General features: G+C 43.0%; 1 protein-coding gene across 3 annotated transcripts in view; it reads right to left on the reverse strand.

Annotated features, from left to right (window-relative positions):
• The window catches only part of ITPR2 (inositol 1,4,5-trisphosphate receptor type 2), a 243,975-nt gene that overhangs the window by 128,318 nt on the left and 90,584 nt on the right, over positions 1–25,073 (reverse strand). For all 3 annotated transcript variants that reach the window (XM_071551613.1, XM_071551611.1, XM_071551614.1), the window contains 10 exons: positions 23,319–23,484; positions 21,334–21,507; positions 17,335–17,424; positions 17,057–17,182; positions 15,714–15,836; positions 13,786–13,986; positions 9,126–9,377; positions 7,628–7,753; positions 2,435–2,563; positions 1,583–1,703 (listed from right to left, as the gene is read on the reverse strand). In XM_071551613.1, coding sequence (XP_071407714.1) covers positions 1,583–1,703; positions 2,435–2,563; positions 7,628–7,753; positions 9,126–9,377; positions 13,786–13,986; positions 15,714–15,836; positions 17,057–17,182; positions 17,335–17,424; positions 21,334–21,507; positions 23,319–23,484 — 1,508 coding nt within the window. The remainder of the gene's footprint in view (positions 1–1,582; positions 1,704–2,434; positions 2,564–7,627; positions 7,754–9,125; positions 9,378–13,785; positions 13,987–15,713; positions 15,837–17,056; positions 17,183–17,334; positions 17,425–21,333; positions 21,508–23,318; positions 23,485–25,073) is intronic.

The raw sequence follows: 25,073 nt of genomic DNA on the forward strand, positions 1-25,073 counted from the left end.
CATTCAGGTTGGAAAAGAGCTTTAAATAGAGTCTGACCAGTGACCTGATAGGGACTGATTTAGTGGTGGACTTGTCACTAAGTGCCACATTTACACATCTTTGAAATACCTCCAGGGATGGTGACTCAACCACTTTCCTGGGCATTCTGTTCCAAAGCTTGACAACCGTTTCCATGAAGAAATTTCTCCTAACAGCCAATCTGCACCTCCCCTGGTGCAGCCTGAGGCCATTTCCTCTTGTCCCAGCACATGGGAGAAGAGAAAGCCCAGTGAGACCCTGGGCCTGACTCATCCAGAACTCACCAGAGCTCTGCACAGCTGTGGGTTTTTCATGCTACAGTCAGCTGTTTGCTGTAGGCAAATGGAACATAAACCCATGCTCAGGGGTCTCCAAATACCCTTGGTGAAACAACACAGCCACCTCCCTGAGCTAGAATTTGGGTTTAGGTGCAGCCCTACAAAAATGAAGGCACTGAACTGTTCAGAAGCTCAGTCTTCAAACACTCTCACCTGCCCTACTTCTTCCCCCAGACTTCCAAAGGCAGTAATTTATTGATGACTTTCCAGAGAAGAGCAAGGACATGAGGTTTAACACATAAACAAGGATTTGGAGGGATGGAGCTGTATGTGAGACTGCAGTAGCTGTAGCATAGAGGAAATAAAAGGTCCTTAACTTCCGAAGTTCCCTTGCCAGATGGATCCATAATTAAATCATTTGCACAACAACTAAAACAACTGAAGGTTGCTAAGTTGTAAGGTAACTGCTTATGCTCATTCACACAAAAAGTTAATGAGATGTTTTGGCTGAAATGTTAAATGATACTTCCATAAAGCTGTTCCCCAAATCTAAATTGTTACAATGCCACAGATGCTGCAGATGGTTAAGGGACTCTTTCAAATTATTTTATCATTATTTATTAATACTTTTTTAAAAAGGAAAAACCAAAAGATTTTAGCCAGTTTCTATGTATCTCTGCTCAGCTTTCATTCACACTAATCAGAACCTTATTCTATAAGTAACCAGCATCACTGATTTTTGGAAACTAAATTGAATAACATTCTTTTTTTCTGTCACAGCAAAAGACTTAAAATTGTATTTACAGAAATTTAACTTAATGAATTTTTGCCAGTCTTAGCTCTGTATTGGTGAAGAATACTTTTTATTGCAGGATAAGAAGTTTTAAAACAAGTTCCATTTTAACGTGGTATTTGAATTTGAAAGTATTGGACCTTAAAGATCATCTCATTCTGTCCTCCTACCACGAACAGGAACACCTGTGCTTATGTTGTGTTTTAATATCCTAACTTGCTTGATATTAAGAAGTTAAAATCATCAAAAGCTTCAACCATCAAATTAAAACTGATGGTTCAAAGTTCAACCATTGCTCACTCTGACCTGCAGGTTTCACCTTGACAACCCTATTTGATGGGACAGATTTCAATGGGTTATAAAAGCAGAAAAGATTTACCCTCAAAAAGTGGGATTTCTGAAATCACAACTTCAGGATGGTAGAGCTAAATTAAACACTGTTAAGCCCCAAGTTTCGAACACAGAGAATGATAAATAAAACCTGGCACCTACCCACTTCAGCCAAAGTCTTGATACATGACTCCACTGAGGCTTTCTGTGTTGGGTTTGGCCAGGTGCAGTTGTAGATTCTAAAAGCAGCCTGAAGCAGCTGGATAAAAACAGGCTGATGTGTCTGAAAACAAAGAGAAAAACATAGAATTTTACCTTTAAGGTTCTCCTCACAACTGTCCTAGGGTTTCACACAATGTAAGCCACGGAGGTTTAGCTTGTGGACTGAAGTCACAGCTCCATTAAAGTCTCTTTGAAGCTTAGGACTGGCAGGAACAGAAATCAAAGCTGCACCTCCAAAAAGGTGTAAGTTTTCCTCAAAATGACACTGATACCATGCAAACACAAGACAGAGCAGAAGGACAGACCCTGAGACGAGCTCAGTTGGTTAAAACTTGGTTGTAATAATGCCAAGGTCATTGGCTTAAGAGTTGGACTTGATGATCCTTGTGGGTCCCTTCCAGCTCAGAATAGCCTGGGATTCTGTGATAAGGGAGATTTCTGTTATTCTGTGAGGCTGTGACAGAGGAGTCCTCCCAGTTCTCAGGTATGTGGCCCTCCTGTCACAGGACACAGCACTTTTCTCACACAAATACAAACATGGGCCATTATTCTGCAAGGATTCTCCTATAATGAATTCACAAGAGTCAGATGTAAACCTGACCATGCTGGAATGTCTGTTCAGAGATGTAAATGATTAAGTGTTTTAAAGAGGAATTAAGCTGCTAGTCAGTGGCAGGAGAGGGGACAGAGACCTCAAAGGAGGATGAAAAGACATGGCATTCCAGTGCAGGGAGAGGAAGGGATCTCATTAACTCTCTGAATAACATATTTGTCTGTGTCTCTTTTCCTTACCTGGAGGCTGGTGCTGTTGTCTGAAAATGGTGAATTGAAGAAGCCACTCACAATGTTCATTACAGGCTCAGTGACATATTTCTCCAGAGAGGTGTCTGCGTGTTTACGATCCGTGGTTGTGTTGCAAACCTGCAGGGAAGGAGGAGCACACACTGAGATTCAGTTCTTTGCAATAAGCAACCTTTATTATTTGCTATTTATTACAACACATCTGATATTCCTTCTTAATATAAAACCAAATTATTTTTATCCAGATTCTTTCAGAGATTGCTCTTAGAGTTCAAGCTGTATTTGTGACAGCTTATCTTTCTTCATGGAGGTCCACGGTGTTTTTTGAATACCCTTCTCTTCTGAACTAGCTCGTCCTGCCTGGCTGGTTATTCTTTCCCCCACCATGAAGAGAAGATCCCCCTAAATCAGCACCCTGTATGCCACTTACACATTCAGACAGATTCAAGAAGCAAATGGACCTTTCCTCCCATTGTGGGGCTGGTTGGAAGATCCTTCAGAGACAGATGAGACATCAACAACAGAGGTCAGAAAGATTTCATGTAATGTTTAACTTCTCTTGGCAATTAATCACCACAATTGGGTGGCAAAATGGAAGCTCATTTGCAGGAAAAATTTTTAAAAAGAGGGAAAGGAAGGAGAGAGCACAATCAATACAACAGCCTTTAAGACTGTACTGTAAGATGGGCAGCATTTCTTAGGGAAGCCACAAGGGGAAAATACAAAAGCCAAGTTAAAACAATGAAAGAAGGGAATGGATGGTACCATGACAACTCTGGAACACAGAAGGATGATTAAATGATGGGAGGATGTGGGAAGATTTGTACAAAAGATTCCTGAAGACTCCCTTTGGTACAACACTAAAAGTTTGTTGCCACATAAAGATGTCATACTGAAAGAAAGGAAAAGATTACTGGGGTGGATTTGCATCCTTCAGTATTTCCTTTGTTTCTTTTTGTGAACATCTACACAGAGTCATGTTGGCTTTGCACATGTCAGTGCACACTGCACTGAAAGGTGTCTACAGAGAGGCAAACACAGTAAGAAAGGCAAGACTGGACAAAAAAGGAGCACTGACTGTAGTCATTGTATGTCTTGAACACCTTTAAATAAGCAGTTTGAGTCATGTTTAACAAGAAATGAAGATTTGCTGTCTCTGCCACCTGCAAGCCAAAGAAGACTGCAGTGTTACAGGGAATCCAGGCAAACGCAGAATTTATTTTGTACACAGACTCCTGGGGTAGCCTTTCCATCACTATCTGTACACTCTGTGTGCATTTAACCCCCTGAGTGGTGCACACTTACCCTGCATCGCTTCAGGGCTGGGAACTGGAGTCCAGAGGAGCTGAGTGAATTGCTTAACGTCACAGAGAAGAGTTGGTGACAAGCAGAAAGACAATCCTCAGCCCCCGAATCTCACACAGGGCAGAGATTCTCTCTAACTACACAGTCACACTTGGATGCCACAAGACAGGGATGTTTTCAGGAAGGTTACTGATATGGCATCCTGTGTTCAGGGGATGATACAGCCCCTGGGAACACAAAAGCACCCTGAGTAACACACAAGCCACAGGGAAGGCAGAGGAACAGCCAAAGAGAACTTGAGACCTGGAGAAATGAGGCATCTTGAGGAGCTTTGCTTGTCTAAAATGTGTCAGGTAAACCATGCTTCCATGTAGTGCATTTTTATGACCCCAGGAAAGGAAAGATTTTGGTCAGAGAAGCAACAGTGGCTGAACTGCAAGAGCAAACTCTGCAGCCCTTTGATTCTGGCAAAAGTGTAACACTGTCAGCACCCCCAATCCTCACAAAGGTAAACAATTCAGTTAATAATCCAGCTTGTTTCAACAACAAAAAGAAAGATGGATGATTTGACCCCCAAATATTGGTGAGGGTCTTCAGTTCTGAGGGGCTCAGCTCTCAGTGATAATGAGCTCTAGTGAGATCAGCCTCAGCCCCTCAAAGCCCAGAAAGGCTCCCTCCGCACCCATCCCTCGCTGCACCCCACAGAGAGGTCCTGACAATAGGCTTGGTGGCAACAGAAGAAGCAACTTTATTGGGAATGCCTCGTTTATATAGGGTTAGGCAGGGAAGGTTCTGGAACAAGGGGCGGAGCTGAGTTTCCCATTGGTTGAGGAAAGGATTGAGAAACAGACCAATGGGAAGTAGGGGTGGAACTTCATGACAACCAATAGTAAAACGGGGATAACAACCAATCAGAGAACAGGGATAAGACCAAAAAGGGTACAGAACTGCAACCAATCAGGAACAGGGGCGGGAAAGGAACTCTAAGGGGATTATGGGAAGGAGAAACTGGGACAGGAATGACTAAGGAAAAAGCAATAGGGAAGACATGTTTGTGTCGCAGTTGTATCAAACAACCGAGGTGTCCATGTAAGGGGTATTTGAGTTCATATTCCTGTAGATCTTGTGCAAAATATTAGCATTAGGAACATTGGAGTTTGTAATGTCCATGTCTTCATCGATCCATCGTTTATAATACCTTTGCCATTTAATAAACTCGGGGTCTTCTCCCACAAGAGACCATAGAACTAAAAACCTCTTGAAGTTCTTCTGCTTTAATTAATCTGCATGCCACTTTTGGCTGGAACTGGTAGCTCTGAGGCTCAGCACTTAGAATCCCAATAGGAAGACAGGGAGCTGTTCAGTGAACTCAGAAGTCACCAAAACTGAATTCCAAAACACTTTTAAGCTTCCCCTTCAGTTGCCTGAAAAGCAGAGCCATATGTGGGGATGCCACTCTGCTCCAGCACGAAAAAATTCCCAACTCAGAAGGAATTTGGAAATCCTCTCATTTGTTCTCATCCCTCTGCCCTTTGGGGACTGAAAGATCTTTCTCCATGGAAGTAAAAAAAAACAACCCTGAAATGCATAACATGGAGATGAGGATTGAGAAAACAGTGTTTAAAAACCCCTTAAGAGGCTTTGGGACCAAAACTCACATGAATAATACTCGAAAACTTCTGCAGTGAAAGCCAGGATGTCTTTAGAGCTGTCAGATCACAGCTCTTGCTTTAATCCTGCTCAGACTTCCAGGCTGGGCCACACACAGAAAAAAGGGAAGCCTTTCCTTCAGCAGCATCCCCTGAGCTCAGGGCAAGGCTGGGAGGCACACATAGCAGAAAGGAGGTGGGAGGCAGCTGGAGAAACAGGGTGTGTTTGAAAGCTCTTGGCAAACCCAGTTTCAGCACTGCTTTGCAGTGTGGCACGTTGTTGAAAGAGGAATGACAGCTGGGGGCTAAATATTTCCTTCCTCAGTCCAGAAACAGACTGAAAAAAATGGTTCTTTTTTTTACACACATATCTATCTATAATAAAAAAATTGAAGGAATCCAACCAGAAGATCAAACTCCCCGTCTTTCACCTTAGTACTCTCTAATAACAGACTCAAAGCTCACACACTCACCCACTGACAGGCATTTGTAGCAGCAGCTAAAAGATAAAGCACTTCCCCTTCCCCCATGCAAAAGCATCCCTGGAACACACACACAGGATCAGAGGGCTCTTTTTCTCAATGCTTTGAAAGCTCTTGTAGCATCTTTCATGAGGCTGACAGCCTTCTCACTGTCCTGATGGCTGCAGAACGCTGATGCATTTATAACACAGGGGCTCTGGCTGGGCTCCAGAACAACAAACCTGCACAAATACACCCAATAACCTGGAAAATATGGCTCTTCACGGGGACCTGGCTGGAGAGCAGGACAGGCCAGAGCGCTTCCCACATGCTCTTTTAGCCATCAGCCAGGGAATTAAGAGGATTAATTGGGTGACTGCCCTGAGGGCTTAATAAAACTGCATTTTGCCACTGGGTGCCAACAGCACCTGCACACCAAATACAGCATTAATGACACACTCAGTGTTCACCTCTGAAGGCCTGGATTCTGATTTCTCTTAGGAGAAAGGTTTGTGGAAGCAAACCTGGTGCTTCCTGCCACGAGGACAACCCTACATCATTTAGCACAGTGCAGTTTGTCCCCAGGCTCAGGAGAGGAGATGTGGACAGAAAACTCTTCTTACATGTCTTATTTGTAGCCCAAGGGCACAGCAAATTGGTCACGTTCAAGGGCTGGGAAGGAGGGATAGGCTGCTTGGGGGAGCAGGGTCAGGACATGTCAGGAAAGGGCAAACCAGAAAGGGAATTAAACAGGAGAAAATACTTCTCAGGGTAAAACCAGCAAGGTTAAAAGTCAGAATATCCCTCCAAGGATGTTTCTGATCTTAATTTTCAGCCAAGGTTGGTTTGTCCAGAAGGGCTTTCACTGTATAATACAACCACAGAGACAAGACAAACAGCAAGAAAACAGGGTTTGTAGAGGACTAATTACTGCTGAAAATGGCTGCCAGCAACAAAGGAGCACAAACATCCCTGTCCATACCTGCTCCCAGGGAAAAAGAAAGGAAAGGAAAAAAAATCCGAAAGAAAATAACCCAACCATTTCTAAGTTTTCTGTTTCACAGAGCAATGAACAGGTCCCAGTGCTTGACACAAGTCTTTGCACTCATTCTTCTTTCAGCCAGAATTCATGATATTTTCTCCCATCTCATAGAAACTATGTTGTGACAAACTATCACTTTGGGGTGAATGTCTGCTGGAGGAAGACTGAGATTCTTTAACCTTTTTTTTTCCTTTATTTCAACAAAATGAAGAATGCAAGAAGTGAGAGCTTAAGTGCTATGAAGTGAAATGGACCACGGATTGGGAAAAGATAAGAATGTGCTATCACAACACGCTCCGTAACAGCTCCAAAGCACTGTCCAGCATCAGGGACCAAACACACTCCACCAGCCTCCACAAACCTGTGGCTGAAGTGAGATTAAAGAAGCAACATGAGCCAAAGAACACACTGACCCTCACTAAAACAACAGAGTGGAGGAAGAGATTGCAGGTGTGGGGGTTTGTTTTAGTCACCACCATAATGAGATGTAACACACACTCTCAAAACACAGACACATCTCTCAACCCTGTACCTGCACCCACTTTAAAGATGCCCTTTTAGAAAGAGAAGACTGCCAGTAATCATCAGTTAAATTATGATAAAAACAGCAAACCACTTCTATTGTCAACTTTGAATAAAAACAGTTGGCAAATTAAAATGAGTTCACCAAAAGAAGTTGAGTTGCCACCCATGGCCACACTAATATTTAACACCTTGTGAAGCTTACCCTTGCCATATCAACAAGGAAGTTTTCAAATAGCTTCCAGATATGGTTACTGGCATAGATTTCTTTCATTTCCACTTCAGTGTCCACATAACAATGATTAACAAAATTAACATAGGCAATTTTCACCTGCAGGGACAGAGACAACACAGTCAGTGTGGAATGGAACAGTAAAAACAATGTAAGGTTCTCTATCTGCAAGTACTGAACAATAAAGATGATGCTGCCAGTAATAACAAACATTAATAAACATAATAATGCATATGTTTGGTTCTGAAGATATCAGGAGAAGCACAGCAGCACATGCCTTTAATGTACTTACTGAAAGATGACATGAAGAAAAATTAAAAGGTTTTGCAAACATTCTTACCCTGATGACAAAAGCCTCACAAGACAAGCCAGCAATAATTCTGTACTTAATATGATGTTAAGGCTAGAAGGGTCTGGCTCCAGATCCAGGAGCTGTCAAAATGCAGGATGCCTTGTGACAGGCTGGCCAAATTTAAACTCAAAGTTCTTGAGCAGAGCTGGGACTGCAGTGCCTGTATTCTCACCATCCTAATGCAGAACTCTGGGATCTCAGTCAAAGGGAAAGGCTGTGGAGCACTGGGATTGCAGCACCAGCAGCACAAGGCTTCAGCTGCACTCCTCTCCAGCACTGTAAGTCTGCCTGAACAAAAATGGACAACCAGAGCCTGAAATGTATAGATTAAATATGAACATATGGAGATGCACTGAAAATGTCTTGTCACGGTCAAAGGAGATGAGAGAGCTGCATATGTTTAAGGCAGTCATGGGAGAACTCAGACCAGACCTTCAGGTTTCATTTGTTTGGGCTTATTTTAAATTAGCATCTGTTGAAATTAATGGTAGGAGGAACCTCTGAGCAAATAAAACGTTCTTCTTTCTAATAAAAGAATCAGTTGATCACAGGGGGACTTTTGCACAGCATGGAGGGAGTTTGAACTCCTGCTGGCCCCAGTTCTGTTGCCATGAGCCCCCTTTTTCCATCAAACTGTGTCCCAGTCCTACTGAGGCATGACAGGCAGGAGCTGCACAATTGTGTCAATATGCAGTGAGTAAAAAAAAAAAACAAAAAAACCCCAACAAACATTTGCTGCACTGCAACTGAATGTAAAAAACGAGACTTCACCCAAAACTCCCACTTCATAATGTCATTTCCAATAAATTCAGGCAGAAACAACACATTGCCCTGACCAATCTGGGTCTCCACAGCCACAAGTTATGAGAGCATTAAACTCTGAGAGTGACTGGACACACCCAGGAAAGCAACCCAAGGTGTCTGGCCTCAAAAGCTGATACCCAAAGCATAAAGGACAAAGAATTGCCTGCTGAAGAAAATGTTGTCCATCCTTTCTCACTTATTCACCTTAACAAACACCACCTGTTGCATTTTCTGTGTAAATATTCAACGTTATAAGCAAATAAACACTGTGTTTCTAAAAACACCCTGTATGCTTGGCCATCCCGTGAGTCCCACCTCAGGAATGCAGTCCTCGTGGGTCACCACTCTCACTATGTCATCCAGGGGCAGGAGGGAGTTGCACTTGATCTCTGTGTACACGTTCTTGCCCTCTGTGCAGGCTGCCAGCAGCTCCACCAGGGTGACGTGGTACGCCAAGGGGCCGCTCTCGTCCGCTCGGTCGCGCTCCGAGCACATCATTTGCAGCAGGACTGGAAAGGATGCTCTGTCGTTGTAGAATATCAGCACATCTTCACCACCATTTATCAGCTGGAAGAGATACCAAGGCTTTAAGCACCCTGCACTGCAGGAATTTTGGGCTCAGTGATCTCAGAGGTCTTTTCCAAATGAAGCAATTCTCTTAAATTTCTTATTTTATTCTTACTTTACATATGCAAAGACTGTTTGGGTGAAAAAACCCAACCAAACAACCCACACTTGGATGTGGCTTACCAAATACACATGTCAAAACAATATCCAAACTTCTACTCTTCACAGAACCATAGAATGGATTGGGTTGGAAAAGACCTCCGAGATCATCAAGTCCAACCCTTGGGCCAACTCCAGTCCCTTTACCAGATCATGGCACTCAGTGCTACGGCCAAGCTCAGGTTAAAAACCTCCAGGGATGGGAAATCCATCCCCTCTCTGGGCAGCCCATTCCAATGCCTGAGCACTCTCTGCAAAGAATTTTTTTCTGATACCTTATCTACATATGTGCAAATATGAAATAACTCACCAAGGAGTGAACTAATACAAGGTGAATTTGAGGTTTAATTTCTATGTGGCTCTGTTTCACCTAAGACATTATGCCAACCTAATTACTCCCACCCTCTCAATGTTTGCTGAGGTTAATTAATTACCATCACCTCCTGCTGTGAGGCCAGGATGGATTATTCCCCCCGGTTTACAGACAGGCATTTGGGGTGCAGAGAGATTAAATCCTCCACAAAAATCCTGATGCTCACCCAAAACTGAACCCATCTCTTATCCCACCTGGCTCAGCACTGGAAATGCTCTTCCCAACCCATGTGGCGAGTGGGTCATGACACTGTCACTGTCTGTAACTCCCTGAAGGGAAGTTCTGGCCAGGTGGGGGTTGGTCTCTTCTCCCAGGCACTCAGCAATAGGACAAGGGGGCACGATGGGCTCAAGCTCTGCCAGGGGAAATTGAAGCTGGAGAGCAGAAAAAACTTCTTTGCAGAGAGAGTGCTCAGGCATTGGAATGGGCTGCCCAGAGAGGGGGTGGATTCCCCATCCCTGGAGGTTTTTAAAGTGAGCTTGGCTGTGGCACTGAGTGCCATGATCTGGTAAAGGGACTGGAGCTGGCCCAAGGGCTGGACTTGATGATCTCAGAGGTCTTTTCCAACCCAACTGATTCTATGATTCTATGTCAGCACTTTCATTTCTCATAAAATTGGTGTATGGGATAAATATTTGATTCTGCTACAAGTGCATTGCTCACCTCAGGAGGATCAGATCCCACAGCCAGAGCTGCTCCACAAGCTCAAGCAGAGCTGGGATAGGACAGGAGTCCTGTCCTCTCTCCACCCCTTTCCGTTTTAGCATAATGTCCTCTCAGTATGGGTGAAAACAAGCCCTCATAAGCCTTTCCTAGTCAAAAACACAGCCCTGGCAGCACCACACACTCTGTGAATGAGGCCCTGACATATGTAATCCATACGTGGCATGAACACCCAGCTCCCTGAATTCCAAGGTGGGCTTAAAGGTTGGTGGAACTGTGGAAAAATGGGAAAGCAGCAAGAGCAGGAATGAAAATCAGTCTCTCGGAATGAAAAGTCAAGAAACATTTTGTTACATTTTCCAGGGTTTCAACTTTTCAAATTTTGCATTCACAACTTTTCTGTTTGTGTTTTCCCCATTTCTTGCTTATTTTTACTTTGACATTTTGCTGGGATGAATTTTGAATTCAGTCATTCCTGCAGTTCCTGTTACTGGCTTATCTTTGGGTTTCTAAAACATTTCTACTCATGACTTTTCAGACATTTTCTGGACAAACCACAGGAAAGAAAAAGTTTTTAAAGGGACAAGAGCTTGGGAAGGAGGAAAGAGACACAGTGCACACACCCATTAATTTCATTGCACTCAATGGCTGAAAAAAAAAATAAAGGAAAAAAATGAGTATCCAAAATGCTGAAAAACTGAACTAACTTTTCCATACTGGTGTCTGACATTATGCTCTTAGGACAAAATAATAATTAAAAAATCCACACTGGGCCCTCTGCAAAGGTACAATCTCTATCACTTTCTATTAAGTTGTTCACCACATTCCCATAGTTTTATCCCCACTTATGCATATTTTGCACATAGAAGAAGAAGACAACTCTTTCCTGGTTCCCCTGGAGTTAGAGTCTTATGCCAAATCCTAATCTGTACCAGTATTGCCTGATATTTATCACATCAAGTCAAACTGAGCCCTCATCCTTCCATGTACTTATCACTGATGAATGAGGAAGAAACAGAGTGAATTTGATTGACCCAAACAGAGAAAATAACATCCCTTGAGAAGCTGAAAAAGAAGAGTGGTAGCTCAAGTTCTCACTGAGGACCATGAGCTCAGCGATGATGGGAAAAACGCCCCAAACCAGCAGCATTTTCTTCCACTAATATATATATTTTCAATGAGTTAAGAATTCCATGGAAGTATAATGAGTCAGTGTTGATGCTCTGTGATATATTACTCCAGAATTCTGTAGGTAATACAAAACTCTGCTGCCACATTGATCTGGTTCAACAGCAAACTCTGCTTTCCCCTCTGTAACAATGTCAGCACTGACAGGAAGGTTCTTCCAGGAACCTCAAAGCAGGCTTGGAATGAGAAAAAGTGCCCTAAGGAACCTTTAAGGACAGTAAACATCATTACTAGCAGTGTACAGACATGGAGAGCAGGGATTAGAACCAGGGAATGAGCCAGATTGGGAATGTTCAGTGTATTTTATGGCAGTGCTCTTTGTCTGTGTGCCCTTCCTAAAACACGTAAATAAGATCAGCTCATCCCTTACTGCCAAGAAACAGGAATAAACCACAATATACTTCCCGGGGGTGAAAGAAAACACAGGAGCACTTGAGATGTGCTGCACAGTCATGTTCTCTCTTGTCTTCTGGTAAATTGTTTATGTGCCCCATCTGGAGGCACAAAAAAAGCTACACCACTTGTTTAAGGTTGCAAAGTACATCCCAGTTGTCTCCTGAGGAACTGCCCTGACTCTCTAGCAAGTTCCAAACATTTGGCTACTCTGTTCCTTTTATGACTGCCAGTCATGCACCATTCAGATTTCATTATTAGCACCCTTCTCTAAAAAAATCGTAATCTTACTTGCAATTTCCTTTTTTTTTTAACTGATCATCTTCTGACTCTCTTTCATCAAAATTTGCTCCCTCTCCCCAGCAAATTCCTGCAGGACTCATGATGTGAATGTCATATCCAAGTTCATTTCTATTTTCATCATCCAGCCAGGTTGAAAATGTAATATGACAATTTATCTCTGTGCTGTTATAGGTCAGCAACAAAAGGTATTTAAATTGAGAACAATCTAAAAATTTTGTTAGATGAGAAAGTAAAAACCTACAAGAAGCTTTGGTGGAAGGGGGGAAATCTAAAACCGCAAAGGCACAAGAACTGCTTGAATTATGTAAATCAAAAGCTTGTAATTGATACTGCATGTTAAAACACTTCAGTCAAATTGAAAAGGTTGAGGTGGATTCCACTAAAGGTTATCCATGTAGGCTGGAGCTTTATTTTTTAATTAGAAGTTTTTCCCTTTATTGCTGTGGAATAAAAATTCAGCAGGGTTTAGTTTTGCTCATACCACAATTAGAGTTTATCTGTGATTTCTTTCCAAAGATGACTCTTAAAAAAAGAAACCAGACACACGAAACAAAAAAAGAAAAGCACTTTGTAAAGTAAAGAAAAATGTTCCCTGGACTCTGATCCCACCAGGACATTTCACCATATTCAACTTTACCCACTTATTAATCTTATTGAACTGTCAACATAATTACAGTTAAATGCAGAAGTGTCTGCAAGTTGAAGACTTGATTTTTCACGCTCACTATATATATCGAATCCCAGTTACAGAGAAGTCAGTGAGGTATTTTCCTGGGAACTTTATTGGCAAAATGATATGTCCACAAACCACTCAGTGGAAGTTACCAGGTCAGACTCAGAACCTGACTAGTTAAAGCTGGAGTAGCTCTATTGATTCTCACATAAATGCTCTGAACAAGACAAAACAAAAAAAAAGGCAGAAACTAGTATCTAGTATTGTCACATACTAAAAAATGGTTTACAAAACTATTTAGACAAATCCATTGAGGTAAGAACCTTTTGTATGGCAAACCACGCCACAAGAAGGGTAGAAGAGAGCCTAAATTACAGAACAGGAAAAGGAAGGTTTATATAACACTGAGATTTCCATGCTACATCCTCTACAAATAGACATCTCTGTATCACCATGCTAACACTCAAGTTTTCTTTCTAGTAGTTCCACAGATGGCCTTACAAAATTAGATCAAACTCCCAAAAACGTCTGCTAAAATATTCATTATTTGTGACGCTGCTTCAGATTCCAAAGTGAGGAAGCCATTCCATCCAAGAGCAAAAAACCAGCCCAACCCCAAAATGCAGCAGTGATGAACAAGAGAACCTTTCCCTCACCTCTGTCATGACCATGTCCTGGCATTTCTTGACGTATTTGCCGTCTGCCTTGACGATGGTCTGCAGGAAGCGCAGGTACTCCACGTGCCGCCCGTGGGTCTCGATGCAGTGCACGAAGTGCTGCACCACCCTCTCGCTGATCTCATTGCACAGCAGGTAGTTGTTCATGAAGATGTGCCTCATGGTTTCAGCTTCCAGCAGCTGCAACAGGTTAAAATGGAGAGAGGCTTGTGAGAAGGGCAGATTTGCTCTGAGGTTCAAAGAGATAGGGCTTGGCTTTCATTTGGGATGGGGTTTCTCCACACCTTCCTGTGAGTATAAAAAGGTCCTAAAGTGGGCACAAACAAAGCCTGTGTCCATGTGGAAGGTGAAGACACACCCCATACACACTGCCAGAGCAATCTGTAGGGTCTACAACCTCCTCACAAGGGCAGAGGAGGGGCAGGCACTGATTTCTTCTCTCTGTGACCAGTGATAGGACCTTAGGGAATGGCCTGGAGTTGTGTCAGGGGAGGTTTAGGTTGGATATTAAGGGAGGTTCTTCCCCCAGAGGGGGGGAATGGCTGGAGCTGTGCCAGGGCAGGGATGGGTTGGATCTCAGGGAAAGGTTCTTCCCCCAGAGGGTGGTGGGCACTGACCAGGCTCCCCAGAGTAGTGGGCACGGCCCCAAGACTGCCAGAGCTCCAGGAGGGTTTGGATGATCCTCTGGGGCACAAGGTGTGACTCCTGGGGATGGTCCTTTGCAGGGCCAGGAGTTGGACTCGCTGATCCTTGTGGGTCCCTTCCAGCTCAGAATATTCTGTGACTTCGATATCCAAGAACCTGAAACCACCCTCACCCCACTGACCATCAAACCTTGCATTGAGGCCACCACATGAGAGGATTGGTGGCTGTGGCTCCCTCTGGCAGATCATGGCATGAGCAGCCTGCTCACTTTCTGAGGGAACATCTCTCTCCACATGAAACACAGAGGGAGCCCAAGGCTGTGGCTCAGGGGGCAGCACGGAACAAGAGGAACACATCAGTAGCAAGAGGAGATGCTGCTGAGGAGGCAGCACCCAGACTTTGTGCCTTCTTGGGGCTTTTGTTTCAAACTTGCTCTAGTTAGCTCCCTTCCTCCTGAGGATCAGGTGTGCTGCTGGAGAACACCTGTCTCTTCAGTGTCAGCTGAAAGGAACCCACACTGAGTTTGCTCCACAATGTGCACAGTAGCACAAGAACTGAGATGATGAGGAACTCAACTTCAAAGAACAGAAATGCAAGTGCAAGCAAAGCACCCTACTTGGCACCTGAGTGATGTGGCCATGTTGCTGTTGGATAGGATGGAACGTGGGCACTGGTTCCCACTGTGGTCAGCTCAGTGCCATTCACCAACTTCACCAAAGAGCATAAAGAGTAGAACAAATGCTTCCTAATGTACACAGGCCAGGATCTACAATCTTTATATTCACAACTTTCCTACTAAAAGCATGTTGTGCTCAGTAGATCTGTCACTGAGTGCCACCCTACATGAATATATCTGCAAACACACATGCACACAAAGGGATTGTGAAAAAGGTGCATTGTAGAAACAATGATTTAATAGAATGGGTCTGATTCTGCTGTCACATGAGTTTCATGGCAGCACAATCACAGCATCTTCTGCCTTGACTCACAGTCAAGATAAGACTCAGGCTGAGCACCATGTGATAACATGACACATGTTCATAGATACTTCCAGTAAATCACACAGGTAATATTGATTTCCACTTGTCAAATGTCAACATTAAAAACAATAACATGAAGAGCAATAATAAGGGAGAGAAGAGAAAGAAAAGAGAAAGGAGAGGGAGCACAATTAAATGAAATTGTTTATTTAGCACTGAAATTTTTCAGCAAGCCCAAATTTACTTCCAGTTATAATATTCCACTTAAAATGGAATACTTACCCCTGGGGTTAAGAACAAGTTGAGGTTTTTGTGGAGGAGAATTTGATTCTGAGGATTTCCTCGACAGAAATTCTGGAGGAAAGTGTGGGCTAGATTCATAACTTCATTCATCTTTTCATCACTCTGCAGGAAGAAAAGACAAACAAAATCAGCTGGGCATACCTAAAGATACTTGTTAAAACCACACAACTTCCATTCAACCAGGAACAAGCCAATTCTCCTGAGCCTTTATAGGGCAGGAATTCTCCCTCTGGCGAAAGCAATTGATCTATTTACCTTCAGAGTCCATTAGTGGCTGTGCCTTATTCTGTATCAACCTCACCTTAGAGAATCACAGGGAGGAGCATAACTCCAAGATTTCCTGATGCCTGGTTATAATTTCCTAGTTTAAAAAAAGTGCCAAGTGGCTTAATTTAAAAAAAAAGAAAAAAGTTCTCTAGCCTGCATTATTTTTAAGCTTTGGCAAAGGTTTTGCTTTTATATAGCTACCTATAGAAAGAGACGTGTGTGTGCATGTGTGTGCACACCTACACAGGTGCATATGCTCATACACACACTCCCACACTATGTATGCCTAATTTCATTCCCATTTTATATTCCTCTCATGTAATATTCTAATTATGATTTGATGATTTTATGGACAAGCACTAATTTAATGATGACAGCTCAGTGTCTCTATCATATCCTTGAGTAACACTCAGCAAAATGTAGCCCAGAAGAGGTTCTCTCTCCTTTCCTCCTCTCTCCCATCCCCTCCCCTCTCCTCTCCCCTCCTCATGCTTCCTCTAAGATCCAGAAAGATCTTCCATGTAGACCAATAATTTGTATGCTCCATGCCATTAAATCAGTACAAAAATCACAATATCTTGTTAAAAAAAACTATAAGTGGAACTAGATTAAAGATGTCCACCACTGAACCAAGGAAGTTACTTCAGATTTGATCCTTGAAAGCTTTTGTTCCAACTATTGTACCTACAACAGCACTCACACCAGGACCAACACTGGGGTTTAGATTCCCTGGCAGAAGCTCCATTGAACCAATACCTGTTTCTGGGCAGCAACTACAGATCTAAGGTTTGGCTATTACAGGAATGACAACACTGATATCCAGGCACCCAAGGCAGTAAATACCAAGTCTGAAATAAAACCTGTTCTGTGCAGGCAGCCACATTTAACCTGAGCCCAAACCCATCATTCTTAAGGTAAAAAATGGCATCATTTTCACATTCCTACAACATTTGACTAAATTCAATTTAAAAAAAAATCATGTTGCTTCTTGGGCCTCTTGAGGCTTTTCCCTTCATTGAGCTCATGCTCTTTAGCACTAAAGTGAAGAGAACAACCTTTTCATAGGGGATCTGCAGCAGGTCCAGGACCACCAGGTGGGCTCCCATGTTCTTCAGCAGCCGTTGTTGTTGGTTGCGGCATTTTTTGTTCTGAATGCAAAGTTTGCTGAGTCGAATCAAAATCTACAAACAAGCAAACAAACAGATAAGGCTGCAAGCAAGCAAAGAACCCCACCTGTCTCTCAAAACCATCCAAAGCTACTTTCTTTCATGATAATTGCTAAATTATTTAGCCAACAAGTATGTCCAGCAAGTTTCTGGGCAGATGTACCAACCTCTTTAACGATATTGTAGTTATTGCTTTTAATGCTGTCTATCTGGGGCTTTTTGCTCCCATCCTGGATTGGGCTCAAAATGTTTGACTCCTGTAATAAAGAACACACAAGTGGAGGTTTACTGCAATTTCCTCAACAAGAATTAATTGTATTTAATAATAGCCAGTGAAAAACTATTACTGCAGCTCAGAACACAGAAAAGATTTGTTTAGTCTTCATCCACTGGTCCAGTGAGTGAAAAGTCCTTCCTTTGTTTCAAATTTCCAATGCAACTTGAAGGAATTACTCTATGTTTTCATACTCATAAAACAGAGTATATCCCTAAATCACACACTGGGCATCCCAAGGAATTTAAATACTGTGAGAATATGGGCAATAAATGTTTATTAGTAGTGACTACACATTCCAAAAACCTGCAGTGCATCTGGAAAAAGTACAAAACCAGTGTATGTGAACACTAAAAAGTCTGGAGAAAGAGCTTAAGAAGACCTCTGCAGCTGAGATAAGTAGGGTGGAATTCTCAGCTATACAGGGACGAGTAGCATGTGGAAATTAGAGATGTTCCTCCCACGAAGAGGATGCTTCTGTCCTTATCTCAGGATGATGCAGGAGGATTTAAAAACAAATAGGAACCGCATGTTAAGCTGCAACACCAAGTCCTGATGCCGTCTGCTCTGGGCCTTGGCTTTTGGAAAGGCCCAGCTGGGTAGGATAAATAAGAGAAATCAAGTCAGCAAAGTATCTGCCAACACCCACACACCTTTCCATGCACACCTCAATCAAAACAGGGAAGAACATCTACACAAATAACCAGTGTTGGGGTGGGTTTTTCCTGCTGTCAGCTACATAAGCCCTTCTGAAATGGCAACACAAAGAACTGAAAGACTGGCCTTTGGATGCTGAAATCCTGAAACTGCCTCACAGTACAACCACAGGGACGCAAACCAGTGTGATGGCATAAATAAAGAAGAAACAGGTGCACTTCTGACTTTCATGATGTTCTCAAACTTCCTACTGTTTTAGGAGGAGAGAAATAGCCTAAAACACACACACATGCACACCAGGCTGAATGTTTTTATGCCTAGAAAGCTCTGTCTGAGCTTTCTCAGCTGCTGGTGGAGCTGAGGGGGTCTGTAAATCCCACCTGGCCTGAATTTGCAGTGGGTAAGAACAGCTGCCCCACTTGGGACAGCTCAGGGTAGCTGTGCCATCCATGCTGCAAAGGTGCATTTTATTTGCTTAGCTGTGTTAGCAGACAGGCTGCCATCTCTCCAGCTGTTTGAATCAATACTTTGCAGGATATTTCAGGCTTTTGGCCATAATTAACCACCCTCCTCCATTCTGGGACGGGGGGTTCACCAAGATTAATTTACCTGTTTGTTTTATCAGCACTCTTCCTCAATCAAAGCACTTTTATAATCCATGTGAACGGTATGTCTTATCTGGAAGTGGAGATCAGCACCAAACTGCTGAATGCATCCTAAAAAACTGTTTATTGAACCCAGAAGAGCATGCCAGGGATGTAGTTACCAGGAGAATCACACCCCTGGGACACCAAAGGCATTCTTGCCTCGTTATGCCCCAGGATAAACATCCTCTGTCAGGCTTTTCCATTGGGACCTCACTGAGAAAGGTTCTCACCTGAGTCCCCCACCTTTAGGAAATGCTATTTCCTTCCTCTGTTTGTAAAATTCCTGGGATATCACTTTGCCTCAGGACTTAAGAGCCTTTCTTTCCAGACCCCAAATGCAACCCCAGATTCCAGCTTTCAGTCCAAGACAGTCCTGCATGGATGTAAGGTTTGCCATTTTCCCTGTGGAGAACTCTGGATACTTTGAGAAGAACAAGGTGCCTTTTTGCTACAAATTGCATTTCTGGAATCAAATGACTGAAAAAAAAAGTCTCTAATCCTATAGGTTATGGTAGAAAGGTGGAAACATCTACCCAGAAGGTCTCAGAAGCCCAAAGGCAAAAAAACCCCAACTTTGATATTTTAAAACTCTACTGCACATCTTTTAACATGCTTCAGTGAGGACAGAAACTTGGGCTTAACATGAGAGTGTTCTGGAATGTCATTTAAGCCCTTGTGTGCAATTTAATGTTGCTTGGGAAAAATTAAGCACAGGCAAATGAAGCATATTCCCTAAAGATCCAGCGGTTCATCCAGCTCAATACTTCATTCCAAGAAAACCTAGATCTCATGGGATATTTATCTGCTTGAAGGCAAGCCACCTGCTTCACATGTTGTAGATTATGACCAGCATCTCACCTCCAACATCTGGCTCAAGATCTCACAGAGAATAATGACTATCTAACAGACTTTTTTTTTTGCAGTGTAAAAACATTTGCTGTCTGTTAAGGAATAATGTAATGGAAAAAACCCAACCATGGACGAGATTCTGAGCTATTCTAACCTGACACAGCTCTCAGGGAGTTACCACCAGATGATTTAACCATGTTTTAAACCACCAGATTACATATTCCTGTTCTGATAGAATAATCTCTCTGATCTGCCAGACATAATATTGCGCATCTGCTGGAGCACTGCTAATCCTTACAGACCCATGGACACCTCAGGGGACAAAACCACTGAAAATATCCCACTGAGAGATGCCTCTTTTCAAGGACATTGCTTCACCCCCCCTTCCTGGAGTTTCTTTGCTCTCAGGGCTATCCACAGGAATAAAAGGGATCTTATTACACTTTTAGGATGTATTATAACTAGATAACCTTGTAATCCTGCTGCAATTCTGCATCCTGTTTCCACATCACTGTTTCCTTCCATTAAATACATAAAGGAAGATTTTTTTTTCCCCAACTAGAGCTATGCTCAAGGAAAGAAAGTAGAAAATCCCACATACTTAAGCTCATAAAGCCCAGATTCCCCCCTAGTTCTCTAAATTCAGCTAAGTTAGACCAGAGAAAGAACAGGACACACACTGTTGAAAGAAATTGGGATTCTTTCTTGAAGTGGTGGGTTTTCCCTCATGTGAAGCCACCAAAGATCTGCTTTCCCATCTAAAAGGCCAAATGTGTTCACAGATATCTGCAAATATCTTGTCTCTTCTTGATGGCTCCACCTTTTCCTCAATGTGTGGCCTTCATAGAGCTGTATAATCTCCACTTGGCTTCCTACTAAGCTTCCCCAGTGTCTTCCCGTGTTTCTCAACACCAGGGAAGATTCTACCATGGAAGAGAACAAGGAAAGTGCTGTGTCAGAAATTGCAGTTGTTCATCTCTCCCCACTTCCTCTGAGGAAAATGTAAAAGTGGGAATAGAGATCAGTGGGAAAGGCTGCTCTGCCTATTGCTATGCCACAAACCTCAAAGCCAGCAACTCCTGCAACACTCTGTGTTTTCCTAAAGACTCAGTTTTCTTAAAATTCAGTATTACTCCTACAGGAGTCATTACATGATGACCTCAGTTTTCACCGAAAAACAAAATTAAAGAAACACAAATAATGAAATTTTAAGAAGAAAATCAAGTCTTCATGGTCCCAGATTCAAGTCCTACAGTTTCTCAAACCACAGCACTGTGGTATGACAAAGACCAAAGAAACAAAAACATAGTTCACCTACAAAATCTCAACATTCTTAGGTCAAGTCTAAATGTTTGGTGAAGAGTGGAATGACTTGGGATGTTTGAAAACATGGGGTTGATTATGCTCCTCTCCCTCAGCTGCAGGACACTCTCTACTCATCCTTTTTCCCAACTGCCAACATGTAATTCCTGAATTGCTTCCCTGGCCACAGTGTGGTTTCCCTCCTCTCTAGGAAGGAAGGCAGCTCTGAGACACAGGAATACAGTTACTGGAAGCAGCAGGAGAGAATATTGAACACATTGATACAAGTTTATTTCCTTTTCTATCTATTCCTAAAGCTCAGCCAGAACACTGCACATCCTCACTTTGCTACTTTGGTTAACAAGACCACAATTGTGCAGCAGTTCATTAAACTATCAATATTGAAACAATTCTAACAGCAAATGCTTTCAACCCACCTCCAGAGGCTCTTCTCCCCCTTTGGTCTGACTGTCTCCCACCTCTCCACTCTCGTAATTGCTGCTCTTCTCAACCCACAGCTCTGATTTTTCCACAGTCAGACGCAGCTGATCCAGATCAGCCTTGATTTGCTTGTAGTTATCCACATCTTGATTGGACACCAGCAACTGCACCTGGAAAGGGAGAAGTTGCCCAAAACAAGATAGTTGTGGCATTCACAACATTCTTTCACCTTCTTTAATACACTGCAAAACATTTTCAGCACAAGCAGTTTACAAGCTCAGAGTGAGCTCTGATGATCATGATCTTCATGGTATTAAAACAATTGTGGCAAGCTATTAAAGCATCTACAGTTAGAAATAGCTAATCCTGCAGCACAGGACTTGGGAAGGGAAAGAAGGAAAGAAGGATGATTTGACAAGGAATCAGGGCATCCAAAGGAAAGTCAGAATTGCCAGCACCTACATCCCCATTACAAAATATTGAAAAAGAACAGACTTTAACACTGTTAGGCCAGAGCAGGAAAACTTGCTTGAATACAGCTGACAAACTGACTTCCAGGTTTGGGGAATTTCTCACCATCTGAGTGGTTGCGTCTTACTGAGATTAATCTTATTTTTGTCTTTTTTTGTACTGTTCAAGTTGTCTGCGTTTTTTCAGCTATTTGTAGCTCTTGATTTAGCATGACCTATGCATTTTTCTTTTATAATTCTCTCTGTTCCACCAAGTTTATCAACAAAAATAATATTAAAAAAATAGCAACAATCTTTACAGTAAATCAATAAACACCATTACAAAATCATACTTATGTAAAAGATTCAAGTCACATGGCAAACAAGAACATTGATAGGGATGTTTTTCAAAAAAGAAAAAAAAAACAATACTACATGCAGGCAAATATTCACTATTGTGTAACGAAGTTTTCACCATCATTTCTCTTGGCTTGGCAAAAACCTTGTTATTTTACAGACTTTATGAATGCTGCTCATCTGCAGACATTCATATTCCATGTTCTCTGCAGGGTTTTTTTGTTTATTTCTCAATTAGCCTTTTTCCATCCTTTATGAAACATATTAAGCAAGTCAGTCCTTTGCTTACCTGGGAATAGCAGCTATTTATGCAACCAACCAGCACAGCCTAACATTAAATATCTGGTGGGAGGCCACAACAAAAACATTCAACAAAAGCTTTTCAGGCCTTTATCACTCATCTGTTTTTAAACAAGAGGAACCTCCCCATCTTACATAAGGATGAGACAACAGGCTATCAAGCTCCCAGAATAAGCATCAGATGCTCTTATCAACATATGTTCTCCAGGGTTACGTAACAGAGATGTCTGTGCCACCCAGGCCCATGACATCAGCTCTTCCCATCCTAATCCACTGGCACATGGAGCCTGCACATGCAGAGGGCAAGGAGCAAGGCTTGGCTGGGCTCTGTGACTGCCTTGCTGTTGTTTGGGCATCTCTCTGGCAGGCACAGTGCAAAGACACCTGAGTTAGGACTAGAAACAGCACAAGAGGGACAGAAGGGCTTTACAGCCAGCCCTGGGGATAGGAGAGTCTTACTGCCAACAACTCACCCTGCAAGCTGAACACGAGGCACTGGCTCTGTCCCCTCACTGCGACATGCTCACTCACCATCCCAAATGGATGCAAGGCCAGGAATCACAGAATCCCAGACTATTCTCAGTTGGAAGGGACCCACAAGGATCACCGAGTCCAACTCAATTCAATGGGCCACACAGGGATTGAACCCATGACCTTAGCATTATTACAACCAAGTTTTAACCAACTGAGCTGATCTGGGGTCATTAATAACCATTTCTGGGGACACAGCTCCAATTTACACTGGCACATGTGGTTAAAGGAGGCTGCTGATACCAAACCAAACAGTAAGGAAATCACACCAGCAGTTTAGGTGGCAAAGCTGCCTCGGGAAAGGCTCCCTGCATCCAGTTTCCTGGAATGGTGCCCATCCATACCTGCTTAAAGGCTTGCAGAACTTCTGCCCTCTGGCTGAAGTGTTTGAACAGCAGGTGCAGAGCACCTGAGAGCAGGGGAGGGTAGTCGTGCATGATGAGGTGAATGAGGACCCGTAAGAAAGTTCTGCCCCCCTCATCATCGAGCTGAACTGCATTCTTCTCCTTCCTGCAAAAAAAAGGAAGGAAAGGACCAAATAAAGCAAAATAAGTCAGAAAAAATAAAAAGCTTTGTATATATATTGGTGGATGATGAAGACGCCATTATTGGTGAGAGGTCTTTGGCTCTGAGGGGCTAAGTGATATGCAGTTCTAGTAATAACAGCTCTTTTAGCTCCTGCCCCTCAAAGCCCTGGGCGGCTCCCTCTGCACTGATCCCGCACAGAACCCCGAAGAACGAGGCTGGAGAAGGGACTGGAGCACAAGTGCTGTGGGGAGAGGCTGAGGGAGCTGGGGGTGTTTAGCCTGGAGAAGAGGAGGCTCAGAGGTGACCTCAGCACTGTCTAGAACTACCTGAAGGGAAGTCCTGGCCAGGTGGGGGTTGGTCTCTTCTCCCAGGCACTCAGTAATAGGACAAGGGGGCACGGGCTCAAGCTCTGCCAGGGGAAACTGAAGTTGGAGAGCAGAAAAACTTCTTTGCAGAGAGAGTGCTCAGGCATTGGAATGGGCTGCCCAGACAGGGGGTGGATTCCCCATCCCTGGAGGTTTTTCAACTGAGCTTGGCTGTGGCACTGAGTGCCATGATCTGGTAAAGGGACTGGAGTTGGCCCAAGGGTTGGACTTGATGACCTTGGAGGTCTTTTCCAACCCAATCAATTCCATGATTCTATGAAGAGACTTCACACTCAGGCTCAGTGGCAAAGAAGGAAGCAACTTTACTGGGAGTCAAGGGTTTATACAGGGTTTGATGGGAAGGTTCTGGAATAAGGGACGGTACCGAGCTTCCCGTTGGCCCAGGGGTATGCAAATAAGGGATCGAAAACGGACCAATGGGGAACAGGGGTGGAACTTCATTATAACCAATAATCCAACAGGGAAAACCACTGCAATGCAACAAAAGGGAACCAATGGGAAGGAGTGGCGGGAAAGGAACCCTGAGGGGTTATGGGAAGAAGAAACTAGGATAGGGATGACTGAGGGAAAATACAACAGGGAAGCTGTATTAGTAATGTAATTTATTAAACTGGGGGAATGTTCATGTAGGGCATATGGCGATCCATATCCTTATGCATCCCATGCATGGCATCAGCACTGAGGGCCTCAGGCTCCTCCACATCCACGTCCTCATCAATCCACCGTTTGTAGTTTCTCTGCCATTTGAGAAAGTCGGGGCCTTCTCCCACAGATATAAATATGCCTGTACACACAACCTTCGTTTGGCAGAGCTCTTAAACTCAAATCAAATCCGCTGCGGGAAGGAAACTATAACTATCACTTTACCATGTCTTATAAGGACTTCAATCCTGCAATTATGTGCTGTTGCAGCAACCTTGTGGCAGGATGGACACTGGCAAGGAAGTATGTATGAAATGTGTCAAATATTGTGATTAAAATCCATACTGCCAAAACATTAATTTATGTTTCAGATAAACTGTGCCAAGCTCACCCTCAATGGAAATTAAATGAAATAAACTGCATTTCACAAGAGATTAATTTGACCCTTTTCTTTTCACTCCTTCCCTTTTCAGCTGCTATTAAAATTTCATTTAAGAAAAAATAAGATCAAAAATAGCACAAATTACCCAAAGCATCATATTT

The sequence above is a fragment of the Pithys albifrons genome, chromosome 3, assembly GCF_047495875.1.
Source record: "Pithys albifrons albifrons isolate INPA30051 chromosome 3, PitAlb_v1, whole genome shotgun sequence".
Classification (NCBI taxonomy): domain Eukaryota; kingdom Metazoa; phylum Chordata; class Aves; order Passeriformes; family Thamnophilidae; genus Pithys; species Pithys albifrons.